This window comes from Taeniopygia guttata, chromosome 14 (genome assembly GCF_048771995.1).
Source record: "Taeniopygia guttata chromosome 14, bTaeGut7.mat, whole genome shotgun sequence".
NCBI classification, from domain to species: domain Eukaryota; kingdom Metazoa; phylum Chordata; class Aves; order Passeriformes; family Estrildidae; genus Taeniopygia; species Taeniopygia guttata.
The window spans coordinates 5,119,644-5,139,046 of NC_133039.1; the positions used below are offsets into that span (position 1 = coordinate 5,119,644).

General features: G+C 40.9%; 1 protein-coding gene across 4 annotated transcripts in view; it reads right to left on the reverse strand.

Moving 5' to 3' along the window:
* The window catches only part of SMURF1 (SMAD specific E3 ubiquitin protein ligase 1), a 45,381-nt gene that overhangs the window by 15,751 nt on the left and 10,227 nt on the right, over positions 1 to 19,403 (reverse strand). For 2 of the 4 annotated variants that reach the window (XM_030284413.4, XM_030284414.4), the window contains exons 2-7: positions 3,493 to 3,531; positions 2,990 to 3,098; positions 2,028 to 2,161; positions 1,848 to 1,913; positions 945 to 1,020; positions 353 to 606 (exon numbers count right to left, since the gene is read on the reverse strand). In XM_030284413.4, coding sequence (XP_030140273.1) covers positions 353 to 606; positions 945 to 1,020; positions 1,848 to 1,913; positions 2,028 to 2,161; positions 2,990 to 3,098; positions 3,493 to 3,531 — 678 coding nt within the window. The remainder of the gene's footprint in view (positions 1 to 352; positions 607 to 944; positions 1,021 to 1,847; positions 1,914 to 2,027; positions 2,162 to 2,989; positions 3,099 to 3,492; positions 3,532 to 19,403) is intronic. The other 2 variants (XM_030284416.4, XM_030284415.4) reach the window with 1 other exon arrangement.

Sequence of the window (19,403 nt, forward strand, 5' to 3'; positions counted from 1 at the left end):
GGGGGAAGGAAAAAATAGCATTACTGCTCTAGTTTAAAGAGCTCTTTACATTCGTTCTCCCTAGATACACAGCCAAGAGTAGCAGTGAATTTTCTGTAACAGCATCATGCCACAACCTCATGTTTAATTTACCATCAACCCCTCAGTGTATCCTGGCGTAGCCAACTGCTAATTAGCCAATCTCAAACTCCCATCTGCACTTGGTACCTTTTCCAAAACGCAGAATGAGACGCACGTGGACCCTGCTCGTTCCGACAGGCAAAACACCTCGATCCATTAAAAGGGGAGAAAATTTTTGTGACATCTTTGGATAAACGAAACCCTTCCAGTTTTCCAGCTGGGGGACACTCACCGTAGCCTTCAGGTAGCTCAGGTGACTGGTGGCCGTGGGGCCTGTTCTGAGGTGTCTGTACGTGAGCTCTGACCTCGGGGGTGCGGAGCCGCTGGGCCTGGAGCCGCTGCTCCTGGCTGGGAGACTCCAGGAAGCGGCAGCCGCCTCCTCCCGCTGCTCCCGTCGTGTCCGTGTACGGCGCCGGCTCCTCCATGAAGCAGCTCAGCGGCCGCCCCGGCCCGGAATCTTCATAGACCGTTCTGAAAATGGGGAAACTTCAAGAGTTTCCATCACAAGAGAAGTGAATGCAGAAATAACTGTTTTTCTCTCCTCACAACTTCTAGTGCTGCAACTTTGAACCCAAGAGGCGCCATTTTCCTGATGTTTATATACCCAAATTTCTCAGCACTGGTAACAAAAAAATCAAGTCTTACCGAGTTTAGCCTAATAACCTTTCTAGGTTATTAGTTCAGCCTAATAACCCTACTTTCTGATACACATTCCCAGAAAATGTGGTAGTCACACTGATACTTAAGTTTCTAATGTTAATCACAGTCTTTCCACACACAGACAGACAATTTTTCTAATTAAGTGTAAAGAAAACAATCCTTACCCTTCATTCTCCAAAAGCCCTCTGCAGTCTACTACAGAACCTCCTGTTCCTATTCTGTCCCGTGTTTGTAAACTGACTGAAAGAAGAAAACACAAAATCAGGTCAATAAAAGAAAAACTGCATTCTTAAAAACAGCAAAAATCAAAAAAATCTATATTTATACAGGAAAAAAATATTAAGGAAAGCTCTCTCCTATGCACAAGAACACATCACTTACCAAAATTCCCTCTATTCTCTTATAGCATTACTAATTTTTTTTAAAAAGCAGAAGATAAACCAGAGGGTCACCCCCTCAAAACTTGAGTTTATTTCTATAAATATCAAACATGTCAAGTTCTACATGTGGGTTTCATGAGGATCTAGAAAGGGAAGCTGGAAAAAAATTGCTCACCACTAGATGTCATCTTAGGGTGAGAATTTGGAGTTTGCCAAATGGATATCACTGAAAAGCTGGGGTTGGTTGGGGGCAGTAAAACTTGGGGTATATTTGCTGTAAAATGAGCACGGCCTTGTTGAAATTTGGAAACGGCTTGCATGAATCAAAGGTATCAAACAGCAACTTGTAAAATGTCTTTTAACTCCTCCAGATCCTTTTCTAACACTGAAGATTCCCTCTGCTTGTCACCTTGCCCAAATGCATAATTTCACAGTGACATTCACCCTTCCAGAGATGCAGCAGAAGCTCTGCCAGATGCATTCCCTGTTTTTAATGATGTTTCCCATCATCAACTAAGAGAAAACAAACTCCTGCATAGGAGTGTAATGAAAATTTTCAGGTTATGCAATTGAATCCCAGTAAAATAAGAAGAAACAGCACAGAACAGGCACAGAAGCAGTGACTAGAGGAGTTTTTCCCTATGGATATTTACCAAGCAGATGGAATTTAGCTGGGATCATTCTTACCCACTATTTGGCCTCGGACAGCATCGGTGTCTGTGGGGTTGAGTTTGCATAGATCCAAACGCTGGTCTGCAAAGGAGAATTGAAAAAATCAGCCCTGGGAAGGGCTGGGTGGGAACACTATTCACTACTCAGTACAAGGTATGTGGGGTTCTTGGTCACACCAGGGAGGAATTCTCTTACATCCAGTATCTTTTAGCCTGCTGATGGCATTGGAGAGGAGTCGGACACACCCCAGGAAGCCAGCTCCCTGTTTCTTATGGATTTTTTTATGGTTCCATACACTGATGGTTATGGAATCTGTTTTCCCAACGTATCTAGAAAGATACATATTAAAAGAGTAATTTTAGAAATAATAACCTCTTTTTACTCCACAGAACTGATGCTGTAATTGGTACAAATTCTGACACATTTTCGTACATCGGTCATGCCTCTTTATTATAAGTACACAAGTGCTTATGCCCAAAATGCTGTTATTAATGAATTACTGCACAGTGATTTCACACAGCATGGGAAATTGATATTGCTGCAGCATGAATTTAACTACAGCCAGCCTCATTAAAAGCTAAACAACAAGTCGATTAACGCACAAAACCGCAGAATTTATGGTTCTAATAATTTGAAGAAAATAAATCATTCCAACAAGGACAATTTTCTGAAAAAACTGGATGGCACTGCTCCAGGAGAGCTCACTGAGCCCTTGTGCTGTGTATCTGCCATAGAAATATCTCCCAATTCAAACACCTAAAAGCAAAGTACCACTCTTTTATTAATAAGGACTTTCTTCTTGAAAAGATGAGTCCCTGAGAGGGCAGGATTAGATGGGATATTGGGAAGAAATTCTTCCCTGTGAGGGTGCTGAGGCCCTGGCAGTGGTTGTCCAGAGAAGCTGGGGCTTTACCATCCCTGGAAAAGTCCAAGGCCAGGCTGGGAGCAACCAGATTTAGTGGGAGGTGTCCCTGACCATGGCAAGGGGTGGAACTGGATGATCTTTAAGGTCCCTTCCAACCAAATTGTTCTGAGATTTTATGAAATGTGACTCTTCTTGCTAACACAAAATGAAGTTGCAGTGCCAACCCTGCACTATTTATTCACCAGACAAATCTCTGGGATACTGTTTACTTATGACCTTACAAACAACTCACAGATCGTAATGCTGGTTCCACTTGGGGTCCAACGTGTTCTTCACAGTGTCAGTGGAATGGCACTGACCTGACCCATCCACAACTATTTTAGCAAATGGGTCAGGAAGTCCTGTGGAAAGAAAAGGTGCTGTCAAACACAGTCCTTTGTTTTGCTGCTTCCAAGACAATGCCATTAGAAGATCCCCCCTCAAGAAAGAATAGTTGTCATTATCCTAAAAGTATTTTAGCAAATCCTGTGTTTGAGGTGGATGCTCCTGGTACCCTCCAGCACAGAGCTGTGAGCAGCAGTCTGTGGTTCCATCAGTCAGACTTCCAGCTGGAATTTGTCAGCCCTCGGTGTTTCCAACCCTGAAGTGCACACAATCTACAACCCAGAGTAATGTGTACTCCTGTAGTAAAGCACTGCATATGACACACACAGATGAGCCTCCACAGTAATGCACCATCTCCAAATAAATCTGATTAATCCAGAGCAGAAAGCTACACAATTAGGACATACTTACTGAAGAAATCTTTCTTTGCGAGATTCTTGGCACATAATACTGCAAAACAAAAAAAGCAGATAAAGAAATCTTAAAACTGTAAAAAAAAGCTTTCTGGTAATCATATCAGCTAAAATAATACCTGATCATAATTCATAAAAAAACACCTAAATATTAAATGTGGGCATTATTTTCTTTATCTGGGATTGGAATATTTACATATAAATTTGGCTTTATATTTGCTGCTTTAATTCTATTGTAACAACACACAGAAGATTTAATGAGCATCCCTTTGCATTAAAACCTCCTAATTTTCTTTATTTCATGTTTATACAAATGCTAAATCAGATTTTTGATGTTGTTTCAGAATCCATCCATTTTAGAACAACGGCTAAACATTTTCTGAACAAAGAACAGTGCTGGGATTCCTGGAAGAGACCTCTTCACTAAGTCCCATCAAATGTAGTGCAACCTCCTGCTCCTTGCACACAAAGTGTGGATAAATGGTGAAACAAAGCATGGCAGGAATTCTGCAACAGCAGAAGCAATCTGCAAAAATACAAAGGTTTGGGGATAAGTGTGACAGGGCTTGAACTTGGGAGAAAAATAAATTTACTGAAAAAAAAAAAAAATCTGCATCAAGATGTTTTCCTTTGAAAGGGCCACAAATGAGACATCGTTTCCCTCTCTCCAAATCTACTCACCAGCACAGCAGTTTAAGAAAAAATTACATCAGGAAATTCACATCAATCTCCATTTCTACCAAGTCTATTACCAGCTACAAGTCTAATTTTGCTTTTCCATAAGGACTGCTCAGTAGGATCTCAGCAATCCAAGTTGTTTAGTATCCATTAAACTGTTCTAACAGGCCAGGAAAAACAACTCCAGAGCCAAAGAGGAAAATATTGGAGCTCAACTTATCTCAAACTCAGATCCAAGAAAGGAAGGTAACTATAAAAGACCTAATTACTGTTGAGGGAGTCTCTTTCTCCAGTGGGGAAAAAAAGAAATCTTTCAGCATGAGAATGAAGGCTCAGAAGACAATCAATGGCCAATTCCCCAGGTATGGACCATTTCCCCTTCTCATCTCCATCTCCCCTTCTTCCTGACATACCCTCAGTCTCATTGTAATTCTATACTGGGAAAGGGAAGGTGCAAAGGAACAAATACTTTATTTATTTATTTTTATATACTTCTACTAGAATTCCACCTCTCAGCTCCAGAGAAACATTTCCCTAGGTAACACAGGCAGCAGAGAAAAAACTGCCTCACCTCACGTGTCAAGCAAACAGACTAAAGAAATCTACTATTTAACCCAGAAGCTCATGGAAAAAAATACACAAATCCTGCCTCTTAGTGATAATTAAAGCAGCCACACCAGGAAAGTATTTTTAGAATGGATTAAAAATTACTTATTTCTTACACTGGTAAACTATAATCAGAGAAAGCTTCTCTTGCATTTTTTTTAAACAACTGACCAAAAAGAGAAGTGTGCCAGACTACAGCAATTCAATTTGAAACAACACAGGGTTAGAGAATCACCATCCGCTGCCTGTGGAAGCACGACAGAGAAACCTTTAATTTCCTTTTCCTGTTGGGAGTGTTTCAGGGGAAAAACTACTCAAGAAAGAGAGACTAAGTACAAGTAAAATAAGAACTTTAGCATGCTAGTACCAGCCAACGAGAATTTTATGTGATTTTTAAAATCAACTCTACTTTAAAAAATCTCACTAATTCTGTGAGATTTTTAAAAGCATCTCCATTTTTAAGAATAAGTTATTGAGCTGGAGATGGATGACATCTGTAACTTTCTGCATATGGTTTGTCCATATAATTATTACCTTTATTCCATATTTCAGGTGTGCTTTCAAAATAGCAGCATAAATTTCTAAAGCTATTATTGAAGAATTATATTTTTCATGTAACTCTTTTCCCTCTGCCCCAGCCTTTCAGTCTACAGTAGATGAGCACAGCTGCCAATTTTCCACTCACAGCCTGTGAAACCCTCAATTTTCAGTTGCAAAAATTATTACTCTTTCTTGTAAGAAAAATATTGGCACAAAAGCTAATAGCTGAAATAAACCTTTATGGAGCAATCTCCAGAATCAGGCTGCCCGAGATGGACCATTGGCTCTCTTCCACTATTTGCATGTTAAACCCACTAGAGCAAAAAATATTTGCAAGAGCTGTATCACTTAAAAGCCACAGATTTCTAAATTCCAGTAAAAAAACAGGTGGCAAAGGTCAGCAATGGGAGACTTGGATGTGAAACCATGCCAGCAGCAGAGCAGACAGCCCCTCCCTGCTGTGCAAAGCTGGGACTGGGCCACATTTCCTTCTTAAACACATCATCTCCAACAGGAGAGGACCTGATGGCTGCTACTTCAACCCCCAAATTCATGGACTTGAGTAGATTTAGCTACAAAGGCTTAAAAAGTTATTAATTTTATCCCTGGTTCAGAGAGGGTTTAGGAGAATGAGACAGACCCTAAGCTCTTTGCCCAGGCCTTGCCCAAATCCCCTCTTTGCCCGTTTTCCAAAGTGCTTTTTCTTTTAGTTTTTCTTTCTTTTAAGCAGGAAAGGTTCTGGGCTTGTCAGCAGGAGTGATCTCCCTGCATTTGTTGCAACACTACAAAAGGTAATAATTCTCCTGACTTGGGTATTTACATTCTGCCTCCTCCAAGTCAACCAACTTGTTTCAGCCTGACACAGGATTTGTTTATGCTCCACTCCCGATTGTTGCACAGCTCTGAAAAACTTCTTTTTTTAATATAACAGATCCCAAACAACACTGAAACAATGTCTTCACATCTAGATTATAATATTTATAAAGGGATGGGAATATTTTTTTAAGTACCTGACATTATTGAGATAATTTCAAAGGCCAAATTAGCCAGCTGGGTGCAGTGCTAGTGTGAAAGCATATTTGGCAGGAGGTGAAGAAAGGACGAGCCTTAGACAAAGTCAGTATTTACCCTGGGGATGTAACTTGAGTGAGCTGAGAGGTTCCTCTGCCAGGCCCTGGTTGTCCACCCTGCCTCCAAACAGAAATGAATCATCTGCTGTGGTTCAGGAGGTGCTGCAGGAGCAGGACTGGTGCAGCGAGGAGGGCACAGAGTGGCACCAGTGTGTGAACAACCCAGCTGAGAATTGCATCAGAAAAGTGCTAATTCACCCCGAGACACCATCCTGCAGCAAGAGCAGCACTTGCAGGGAGGCACAGAAAAAGAGTCTGGGAGAGGAACCATTTCAAACATTCCCAAGTAAACAGAGCCTGACTCTGCATCAGCACCATTTATTCCCATACACCACAGAATGTCTCAGTTTGTAAGAGACCCATAAGGATCACAGAGTCCAGCTCCCAACACACCCCATCCCAATGCACACTGCTAAGATGTTACGAGTGTTTCCAGCTGCACAGTGTACAAAGGACAGAATTTCCTGGAGGGAAAAGTAAAGTAAATAAGGCAAGTGATGAAAATATTCCATAGGCCCAGCCTGTACCAATGCAAAACAGCAGGCAAATGTGCACCTGGGATTGCATTCATTCACACTTTGCAAGTTAAAGGTAGGAGCCTCCATGCCCAAGTTAAGGAGCTTTACATGTGGATATGATCTGAGCTAACCATGGCCTTCAGCTCAGTACCCAAGTTAATGCTGGAGACAAGACAAGACAAACCAGCAGTACGTCCACACTTTCCTTAGGAAAGGTGGGGGGAGGTCACAGTGAACCATGCTGGCAAATACCACTTTCAGCCATCTCTGGCCTTCCCCTGGATATTTCAGGTTAATTATTTATGCCTGTACAAACAGGCAGCCAGATTCCAGGATACATTCGTTTTACTTTGTAACAGAAGATAAACACAGGCCAGCAGGCTGGTGGCGCAGAAAGGACTTCACTCAATATTTCCTTCTGTATAGACCATCTTTAATCACAGAGATATGCAGCATAATCATTACAAGCACCACAGGCTGGTTGGTTTGTTCTAAGATAGAAGCAAAGAAGAACAATGAGGCTTTGGAATAAAAGCAATAAAGATCTTGACATAAAATGAAACTAAAGTTACTGCACACAATAGGAAAATGAAAAAGGCTGCAAAGCAGATCAAATTTGAGACATCCAAGTAATAGAAATATCTCTGCTAATGCTTCAAAGTCTGTGTAGGTTTTGACTTGTGAACTTGGTAGCCTGTGTTGGAGTGGCCCAGCAGGACAGTCCCCTGTGTGTGCCAGCTCACAGCCTGGTTTCCACAGCAGAAATCCCACCATTCTGAAAAGCTGCTTTGGGAAGGCTGCATGGCAAAAACAATGTACATGAAGTGGAAAAAAGCCTCCTCCAAAAAAGGAGAAAAAAGCAAACATCAGCTATTCACCACATACTGCTTCAACACCCTAAAACCCATGGCCCACAATTAAAATATTTGCTGAATCTCTTATGTGAAATCACGTCTCATCTAAACAGTTTCGTGGATTTAGTGGAAAATACTCTGAATACCACAAGTCACCCCTTCTGAACCGCCCTGAGGAATTGCTCTGCTTAGAGTTGTGCTCTCTGCACATAACCTTAAATGAGACTTCACTGCAGATAAGGTCTGGTTTTATTTCTACTACCAGACAACCCATGAAGGTTTCACATATCTTTTTTTTTTTAAGGATGATAATCATTTATATGTGGTGGGGTACAAAAAATGGTTTGATGGGAAAGGAAAGATGGCTGAAGTGTGTAAAAATGCAGTTTCTCTATGGCTAGCCACATCACTGAACTGAAATACACCACTTTATTCACAAATTGCACTTTAAATTGTCACCACAAAGGCCAAGGTTTCTATTCTAGTCTTTTTTTTGTTTGCTTTAGGAATACTTTTGGTCTTTCTCTTCGTCTGCTCGAGACTGAAATGCAAAAATCCAGACTGCTTTAACTTCTCAGTAACAGCACCCGAACCGCTGAAGCGCCGGCAAGCACGAAGAGATAAACAAACCCACAGCCTACCCTGACATTTGCCAAATAAGCCAATTAGCTGTATGGAACTAATTTCATCCTGACATGCACCCTGAGTGGCCTTCACTAACGATCTCAGCGTTGTGGTGCCAGTGAGATTTGCAATCTGAGACACAAACCAACCAAAAACCTGAGACCCCTCTGAATTCAGGCCCTGCATTCATGCCCTGACACTGGAAGGCTCTGCCTGAACTCATGCTAAACCAGACCTTGACTACCAGATTAAAGCAAGGCTTCATTATAAAACCCCTCGATTCTCAAAGAGTCATTAGAGTTGATACACGAACCCTTTTTGTGGCCCTTTTGTGTAGGCTGCAGTAAAAATCAAAGCCTCTTTTCAAGGCATGATCTCCTCGTGGGTTGGAACTTGGCTTCGTTTAGCCAGTTGCAAACACTAGACAACTTTGAAGAGATCTTCAAAAAACCACACACCCAGAAAAAGCCATTTTTATTAGTCCATTAACATGTCATTAAAGTATCTACTTAGTCAGGAATCAAAATTCCATCCTACCTAAGCAGAAGCCAGTCACGAATGAGAGGCAGTTCTCCTACTGTAAAAAAACCCCAAGTTGGCAAAACAAGAGCTTCATCTCTGCTCCTAAGAATTACTCAAACTGAAAAATTCTCCAACAATAAGTCTTCACATACAACCAGCAAGGGCTGACTTAGCCGTCAATAATATAAATCATTGAAAAACCCAGCACAGGGCTATTGGAAGAACAAGACTCATTAAATTCCCTTTTAACTGAGACTGTGTACAGTACAAGACCAGTAAAGTGAGTTTAAAAATTAACTGACTGAGATGCAAAACTTAGAGAAACACTGAAGAGTTATGGAATCAGCTGGAGAACTTTGCAGGGATAAAAAGGGAGATCAATAGGAAGCTGAATTAATGTTGATGTAGAGGATCTGAGAAAGGCACACAAGTCAGAGGTGGGAATAAGCTTATCAATTATTACTCATACCAACTTTTCTCTCTTCTTCCCCCTCTGCCCACCCCTAACAAATACCTGAGATAAAGGTTTCTCAGATTAAATCTTTCATTAAATCCTAACTGTTGCCTCAGTTTTCTTATGACTTTGCAACGCCTCCCTCTAATCCAGGCCAAGAGCATTGTCATACTCTCCACAGAGTTGCCCATTTCCTAGACAGACATAAGCCCTAAATATCCCCAAATGCATGAGTCTTACAGACACACCCTCAGCTCTGAAAGCAAAAGCTGCCCATGGGGTTTATCTGGCCCATGTGCCACTCAAATTGTACTTCCATGGGTGCTTTTTCTTTTAAAGTTTATTTTTTAGGGCAAACCTTTCACAAACTGCTATTTTACCACCTTCAGTTAATTGTTCTTGGCCCTGCAGTGGTTGCTCATATGTAGGAAATGCAGCCAGAGATGCTGGGACAAGAGTGAGACCCTAACTGGTGACACTTCCTCTGTCACCAAGATGTCCTTGAAGCTCTGTCTTCCCACACATCCCTTCCACCTTCTCTTTGCTGACCGTCTCCAAACACGTCCAAAGCACAACCAGTTTCTGTGAGAACTGGAATTTAAGAGCTAAGTCAGTTATTACCATCACCATTTTTACAGCCATTCCCAAGAACAGCCCATCATTTACACAGCTGTACCAGGAAATATGTTAACAGAACATAATGTAATTTATACCCACTGTATGGTTTCTAAAACTCAGTCATCCACCCCCACCAATAATTCTGCCAGGAGCACAGCCAAGTGGGACAATAATTTTGTAAGGAGAGATTTCCCAAATTCAGTCAAGATTTTGCTTTGTTAAAGTATCCACAAACGGTCTCCCGATTCCCTGAAAACAAAGGATACACTCAGGCTTCAGCTACAGCATCAGCTTCTGAATAGTATACACTGGTATGATACAGGAATATCTGTAAAAGCCTCAAAACTGCTGTTAAAACCACACAGAATAATATGCTGTTCTTAGGGCAAATACAACTTCTTAGCTGAGAGCTAAACAAAACAATTTCAATGGAAAAACTCCCGCTGGAAATACAAAATGGACTTTTCATTTACTCCACACTTCACTGTGCAAGTTTACAGTTACTGGGATCAACACAGCTCTGGAATTCATCCCTTATTCAATCTTTTGCATCTCTAACCACGTGCACTTGCATTGAATAATTCATATTTCCAAGCAAGTGGTGTCTATCCAGACAGACTTATCTGCACGCCTTGCACATTCTTCTTGTGCTCACACTTTGGATCAGACACAACGTGAGCTGTGCGACATCATCACCAAAATGAAGCTAAAAACACACCAGGAAACTATGTGGCTCAATTCCCTTAAATTGCATTAAAACTAAGGAATAAATCCATGCTGAAATCTCCATACTTTGCTTTTACAGTTACCCAAGCACCACAAAAGCATCTGGAAAAAAATTCCTAAAGCATGAAAAACATGTTCCTCCACCCACATGCAGTCATAATTCAGATTCCAAACTGAATTTTACTAAGATGGCCAAAAATATTTTGTATTTTCAACACCAAGGACGTTTCAAAGCATCTTTTTCAAATTCCTAAAAATGTCAGCACCTAATGGGACCCTGTTCTCATCCCAACATTGCTAACAACAGGTCCCAGGCAGAGCTGGGGATAGAACCCAGCTCAAACCCAGCCCCAATCCCAAAGCCCCAGTAACAAAAGGTCCTTTCTAGAAATCCTATCCAAATGCTCAGATATATGGATTTGTTTCTCTGAAAAATGTGAGGCGAACAGCATTAAATTAAAAATCAAATACAGAAAATACACCCTGAATGCTTTAGATATTGCTGAGGCATAAATTAGGTATGAACTAGCTGACATTCCTGTGGAGGAGAACAGTGCCTGTGCTCAGTTAGCATTTCAGGGAGGTGTGTTTCATTTAAGGTGCCTCTGATCTTCATAAGTTCAAGGTATAAAGTCTTGAACACCTTATTTTCATTACCAAAAAGAAGCCTAGAAGGACTCTCCTGTGCAGCTGATCATTTGCTTACTAATTCAGTACATAAAAGGCTTTTCCAAGAAATATTATGTTCACCATAAAACACCAAAATTTAGATTCTCCTTCTTCCCAGATATTCTCTCCGGGGCTGCCCAGACCACTACTACAACTGCATGTTTTATAAGCAGTTTGTGAGATTCAAGTTACAAGTATCTTTCTGTACTAACAACAGCTTTTTTCCCCCCCATGAATCATCATCCAATTAATGGACTTCAAAATTCCGTGAGGAAAACCTCCACAACTGCTCTCTGCTGCTTTATACTGGAGGAGAAAGTGCAGGACACAGAGACCAAAACCAGAAGCAACACATTTGCGGGTACTTAACTGAGCACTACAATCAGTAGAATGCACAAGCACTCACACCAATTAAACCAGACCCAGCCTTGGGGTCCTGTCCAAGGAGCAAAACACTGGAAATGCCAGGAACACAACACACAACTTTTGTACTCTCTAAGCCAGTACTATCTCCAGCTCAGTATATAAATATTGCCTTGCCTCAGAATAGCTGCTTGTTATGCAGAAAGCAGAAAGGAGTCTGACCTGCTGCTTCAGAACACGTGAAACCTGTGAAAGAAGAAACCTTGGTACAGAAAATCTTGGCAAAGTTTGGGTAGATACAGCCAAGCAGCAGTTCAATAGAAACACTGAATTTTTGTCAAACAGCAAAAGGTCTACAACTTCCAAGCTAAAATGAAGCAGATTTCTCAGTTTAAAACATAAAACATATGTTTTTAGCTCCAAAGAGTGGCTGGTATTTACATTCCTTCACATACAGGTAGTGTCAGCATTTCAACAAAGCAATTTGAATGTTAAGCATTATTGTAAAGGAGGAGAAAAATGTAATTTAACACATTCTCAATCTCAATTTAAAACTGAGATTTGTTTTTCCAGACAAAACCAGTATTTGACTTCTTTGATATCTTAATGCAATTAAATAAGATATAAAATCAACTTTGCACAACAAAAGTTTCCAATTGGGGTATATAATAAATAGTACAAAATGAATGTCTGGTTTTCATCAAGTGCTAAGTAGACTGCTCAAAAGCAAGAACATTGTTATTCAAAAAATTAATGGTATTATGTGCAAGTTATGAACTATGTAAACTATTAGTTCATCCCATAAGGCTTAAATGCATCACTAAAAGAGTTGTAGTTAAATAATCCACATGGAACGTTGCCTTAGTGCTCAATATACAGCTTTGGCTCTGGACTGCTCAACTCGGTGTTAAACTGAAGCTTCCTTGTGAACCAAGAGCACGAAGCTGGCAAGAGAATCCCTTCAGTGACCCAGGAAGCTGCTGATGTTGAGATTAACTTCCAGCAAAATGAAGGGCGGGAAAAAAATCCCTGTTTTAAATGAAAATACAAACAACAAATTTTGCCAGGGCAATTTTTAGAAGTTCATAAATACAAGTATAAAAACACTGACGACCACTGTGGTCACATTGTTCAAGAATCCACATTTCTTCATTCATACGGAAACAGTGAATGAAGAATTTTCAATACAGAAATTCCCAGGAAAATCTGGCTTACAGGCTACTATGTACACAGAAATAAGAAACCTCAGAACACTGCATGGGGCCTAACTTATTTCAGCATAACCAAGACTCATTTTGCATTTCTTTAATAACTGGAAATCTTGTAACAAGCAGTTGCTCAAAATCTATTACAAAGAATAACACTTACCAAGCATCTCTTCTGGCACTACTAACTTCAGTAACTGCTACCAGGAAAAATTCCAGCAGGTACTGGATGACTTTTCAAGAGGCACAGTCAACATCCCGAATTTTTTTTGCAAGTAAATGAAAAGCATTCTTTCTTTCATGTAAGGCATCAGCACCGTATCACTGCTTTACCACCACATACCTCAGGTTAACAAATGCCTCAGAAACTTTCCCTGATTTCCAGCACATCTCGCTGTTTTCCAGGCTTGGATTTCAACTGAGGTATGCAGAGTGCTTTTTGGCATGTTTGGATAGAAACATTAAAAGCCTCAAGTCTTGTCATGTAAAGCTTTTCAAAGCCATGGGCCTTGCTGCCAAAGAAACATTTCCATGCTCTTACAGCTTTTGCCTTTATTTTCAGACCTGCTGTTTGCTTTGTGGTCAGGACAGTAACAAATACATGAGCTGGAGCAGCTCTTGCTGACCTGACCCTGAGTGAGCTCTGACTTAAAAATCAGGGCAGTGAAAGTCCATATTCAGTGAAGAGTAAAGGGAGCACAAAAGACCAGAGCCATGAGTTCATTTTCTTCTAGGCTACTTAGAGTGGCCAGCCAAAAACTGAACCAGCTGGAATTCATTCCTAAGTACTTCTTTCTTCCCAGAGCTCCCTGGGCTGTCGTTATCAACCTGAGGATAACAAACATATGGATCATCAAGATGGAGCTGGTGTTGGAAAGAAGTGGCAGAGGCTAATGGCCCATAATAAATGAAGTCTTGATCCTAACTTGGATCTTAGTACTGAGGTATAAACGCTTTTAATGACTTAGGGGGAAAACTGCCCACACTAGATGGAATTAAACATTCCACTGACTTCTCTTCTTGATGGTTTCCTTGTTACCAGCTCTTGCACAGATCTATTTTTGTCTTCATTAACATTCCATATTCAAATTATATCCATCAGATTCCAGACGATGCAAGAGGCATGAGCAAAAAAACGAAGGGAAAAATGACACCCTGACCATCCAGGTAAAATTTTAAAAAATAATTCAGGCTAAGTGCTGAGCTACAAAATGGAACAATTGCTTTAATTTTCTATACAAAATCTAAAATAAAGGTAGAAAGTTTAAAAACAGGAAGAGAGAAGACAAACTGTGTTCGCTCAAATTAAATTCTTGGCATCCTTTCTCATTTTGAATCAGGTACATTAGATGTTTTACAATATTGTTTTTAACTCCTGGAAATTTTTTCAATCTCCAGTAGTTTGTTTTGTGATTATTCTGCCCATTCTAATTCCTTCTAACATCTGCCTAAGAGGCTACAAATTGCTCTCCACTGTCTTCATGTCTATTTTTTCATTTGTTCAGAGAACTCAGCTCAAACTCTCCTTGTTTACAAATGAAAAACCCAAGGCAGCCCAAACACCCGTGTTTGTGGAGGGCACTGATGCTAAAAGGTGAGCAGCCACCTGGACACCTGCCAAGGAATCAGCTTGTCTGGGCTGATTAGCCCGGGCCTGGTGCCAGCCCTGCTGAGCCTGGGGAGGGACATGGAGAGGTGACAGTGGTGGCACTGGGGAAGGAGGGGGACTGCAAGTAGATGTGCAGGAATAAAGAAGCTGTGGCAGAGGCGAAGGAGAATGGGACAGAAACAAGGCTTGTTCCAAAAAAAGACTGCAATTACAGAGGTATTAATAGCTTTGTGAAGCCAAATTTTTATCATTCATTCACCTACTTTTGTTCTTTTATTAACCCCAGGACTGAATTATTGTTTTCTTCTACAGGACATTGGTCCAGCTGTCACAGGGAAAACATCCGTAAGCAACAAACTTTCAAAGGAATTAGTATAAAAGCTTTTATGCAGAGGAAGAAAATGTGATTTAATAATGAGTTCCATTTAAGAACTACAATGAGAGAATGATGTGTAAGAGACTTTTTTTGGTGCTGCCATTGTTACAGGATAAGTCTTGTCTACACGAAGCACGTAGACACACTCTTTCCAATCTACCTCATCACCTATTAGTCACACAAGTGGTAAATCCCTAAAAGCACTTTGGCTCGGGCCATGCAAATGCTGGATGAACTGAGTTACATCAGTTCTCATCTGAGCTCCTGGCAATGAGCTGCACGTGACTGCTGCTGTGCCCGAGGAAATGTGGGTCAATCCGTGTGTGTCCCGGTGCTGGATGTTGGATGTGCACGCTCTCGAGGGACACAGGAGCTCTGTGACTCAGGAGCAGCGGCTGGCAGGAAGGAATTAGTGATGCTCCCTGCTGGGGAGTTCACACAGCACTCCCCATCCTCTGGAATGGGATCTCGGAGCACTCCAGAACTCCCTCAGCAAAATGCTCCTCCAAAATGTTCAAATGATGGAGAAGGCTGTCAGGCACTTGGTACAACAGCAGCCACCAAAAAAAAGCCACTTCCTTCAGAAGTAATTAATCACCCATGGTGTTTGGGTGTAAACACCCAGATCTCACAGCCATGTCTCAGCTGAGCAGCAGCGAGATGGACAATCCAACACTTTGGAGTAGGACTCCTCCCAGGACATGCCCTTGCTGGATGTGGTTAACCAATAACCTCATGGTAGCACCCCTTTCTTCCAAACCTGATCTCCAATTAGTACCAAAGTTCAGCAGATCCCTGTTATATCCGTGTTATCGCCCTGTTACACAAGCAAAGCCACCCTCTTCACTTTAGGTATTTTAAGCAAAATGTCTCATTCTTGCATGACCTAAGGGAGGCACCAAACTGGGAGCTGAATGGCACCAAACAGGACTCTGTGAAAAGAAGGCTTTTATTCCAAATAAAGCTGTATCAGCCTGTGTTATTCCCTTGTTCTAATCATATAGGCCAGCATCTATTTAAACTGCCAAGCTAATGACTTCAAATTTGATCAATAGTCTCTGTTTATTCAGCCAAGTGCTACTGACAGTCACCAGGGATGAACAACAGAACAAACACACTGGTCAGAGCCAATCCCTGGTTGAGCAAGAAAATCCAATCCATGATGGCAAATACCCTTCGACTGAATGGTGAGGTGGGGAGGGAGCCCATTGCCCACGGACACAGACACAACCTCTCTCCTCTGTGCCCACAGAACATTTATCCACATTATTCTGCTAACAGCCAGCTCGTGAGCTGAGTGAACTCAAGCAGAATTCACATCAGAGTGGCTTCAACTCTTATCGTGTGCCATTGCAGCTATGCTAAAATATTTCCATTTGTTGTCAGATTAAGCATGGCAGGACATAACAACAGTAAGAGGATGTCACTACGCCTTTGGACCATAAGCAGTGACTTCCCTCACTGTCACCTTATCCACTACAGAAGGAAATTTCCTTTGGAGAAGCTTCAAGAGAGACTGGAATCATCTTCTTGAAAGCAGGACAAAAAAGTTCTTGACTGAATCTCCAGCCAAAGGACGCTAGGAATGTTTTAGTTACAGACTGGCTGCAGAGAGCAAAATAAAAATAGAGTTTAGAATGAAAACAGATAAGTAGAGCACGCATAGCATTCTAGCACAGATTTTTCTTTCAAAACAAATAAACATTTTCATTGCAAAATCAGTTTCTCAGTAGTGGCTTAACAATAATATATGTGGACTTTCCTCCCATTGGCAATTTTTATTAACAACTTGCAAGCTCCTCACTAAAGAAACCTCCCTTTCAAATCCCAAGTGAATCTGCAGTCACAAAGTTTGAGATCTGGGTGAAAATGTTTTAGTGCATTATTCCAAACCAGGATGTTTGGTCACAATTTTTTCAACATTATACACCCATCATTTTGTCTGTCAACAACACCTTGTTTGCCATTTTCCCTGTACAAATTGCCAGTGTTCATTACATCAGTAAATTACAATCCCACTACTGCTCTGAGATACATTGATCAAAGGTATTACATAAATAAACTGGAGCGTGAAGGAAAAAACATGATGACTCTTCCTATACAACCTTAATGCATATTCAGAAACAGGACATTATGCAAGTGACACCACCCAGTCACAGGACCCTGCAAAAAAAAAAATGAGGAAAGTTGTCTTGAACAAGAAGTTCTTTATCAAACTACTATACTAGCACATCCAAAGCCCAGAATTTAATACCTAAAAAACCCAGTACATGAGGATAGCTGGATCATTCAAAGCCTAAGATGTTTGGTTTCCACTTTAAATTGATTAACTAGATTGAATACATTACATTTGGCATGGATGGTTAACAGTGCTAATATTCCAGACAAAATGAAATGCTGTATGAGGAAAATTCTCACTAGGGCTACCTCCCCCTGGATATATTCCTTGCTCTCACAGTTATTTAGCATAACGGAGCCCTAACAATTTCACTGAACAGGATTACAAAAACAGCTCTTCACAGTTCATGGCACAGAAACTCCCAGAAATATCTATTTCTTTACTACCTTCTCCACACAGCGAATACACTTGAAAAACATGCTGACACTTGCTTTGTGGGAATCATAAACTAATATAATGTTGGTTGCTTTGTTTTTATTAAGAAGGTGCTTCTTATTTATCAAATAGTCAAGATATTAAAAGCCAGCCTTTTATTTGCATTCATATCACAGAGGACTTGCACACCTCAGAATCAGATATTGTCCAAGCACTGAATGACAAACTACTGATAAACCCAAAAGAGAGCAAGTTTTAATAAAAAATTTCCACAAGAGAAAAACCTTTAAACACAATTTCACTCCTTACTCCAATGAGCTATGTGGCACTAATTTGAAGTGATAGTGCTGTTCTTTTAATTAAAAAATGCCAGTAGGAGACTGATGCAGTGGCTGGTGCTGGAAGCGACGTGCTCGCAGGGTGCAGCTGAAGCTCTGTGTGAGGAATTAAGGCACAGTTTCAGCTGGGTGAAACGGGAAAACAAAACCCCTAAATCCAAACAAACATTTAGGGAGTGTTATTACAGGTGCTTGATAAAGTTATCTGGATGTTTGTCTCAGAGAATGTTAAATTCTGGGGGGGGAAAAAGGAAACAAAAACCCCAAACACTCTCACTCTAGTTCATGAATCTTGTTTTACCTATAGGTGTGTGGGACTTAATTCAAGTATGTCCCTCCCCTTCCTACCTCAGAGCTCCTCTCTCACTTTCCCAGGTTGCTCCTTCCACATCTACTGTGCACAGGGCTGGGATCAGGACCACTCTGCCAGACCACGGGAGGGTGGGTTTGCTCTCCCAAGCTCCTCATCTCCATGAGTTCTTGAGCCCTGGTCTGCTTAATGTCTCTGCCTTTATCAAATTTGACTGGTCAGATAAAAAACCAAAAATTAGTTAGAGGAGAATGACAGGTGAGATCCCTTTTCAGCCTGGTAATTTTTCAGTCTGGAAAAAAGATTAAGCTTGTCCTGTAAGTTTATCCATCAGCCTGATGGTCAAATAAGGCAGTACTTTGTCCTGGAAAGTGTAGACAGCTTCCACATTCCAGGTTTCACTGCTGATTTGTGAAACACCAAAAGGCTAAATAACTGATTAATCTACAAGAAATCCTCACAAAAATATTTGCTGGATCATTTCCCACTTGGTCTTGCAACATCTTAATTCCAACAGCCCAGAAGACACAACCACAGCAGCAACCACATCCAGGGCATAAAAGAAGAGCTCTACACTGGCATCTGGGAGCATGACAATCCTTAAAACCAGCAGCTGCTCCTCCTGATACAGCCTCCCTGGGGAAGGAAGATCCCAGAACCAAGCAGGACATTTTGCCTTTACTTGGCATATGGAGCAGCAAAGAGAAGTCAGTTTATCCACAAGCTTCTGGTATATTTACTCACCACTCCTACAAGGACTATTTCAATCACGTTTACACTATGAGCATCATCTCAAACATCACAGATAAATCTGTTTTCTTCGGCTGTTTCAAAGTCTGTTTTCTCTCTGCACACTTGCAGGATTTACATCCTAAGGCAATGAGAAAAAAACCTGTTACTACTTTCCAACTGGGCTTTATTTTCTCCCCCCCACCCTTCCTATCAAAAATAGCTCTCATCTACGTTCTCCTTCAATTTGGAAGTAGCACATGCAGACTTGATAAGCATCCTGCAAAGGAAATGCCTTGAATTGCAGACTACTTACAACATATTTTCCCAAGCAACTTTTATAAATCCCATTTGATGGCTGGTTTGCTAATTTCTATTGAAGCTTATCAAAACATTATTTGTAACAAGTCAAATTACTTCTGTGATTGCACAAATTAAAAAAAATTATAAAAGAAACGACTGTGACTAGAAGTCCAAGCCAAGCTG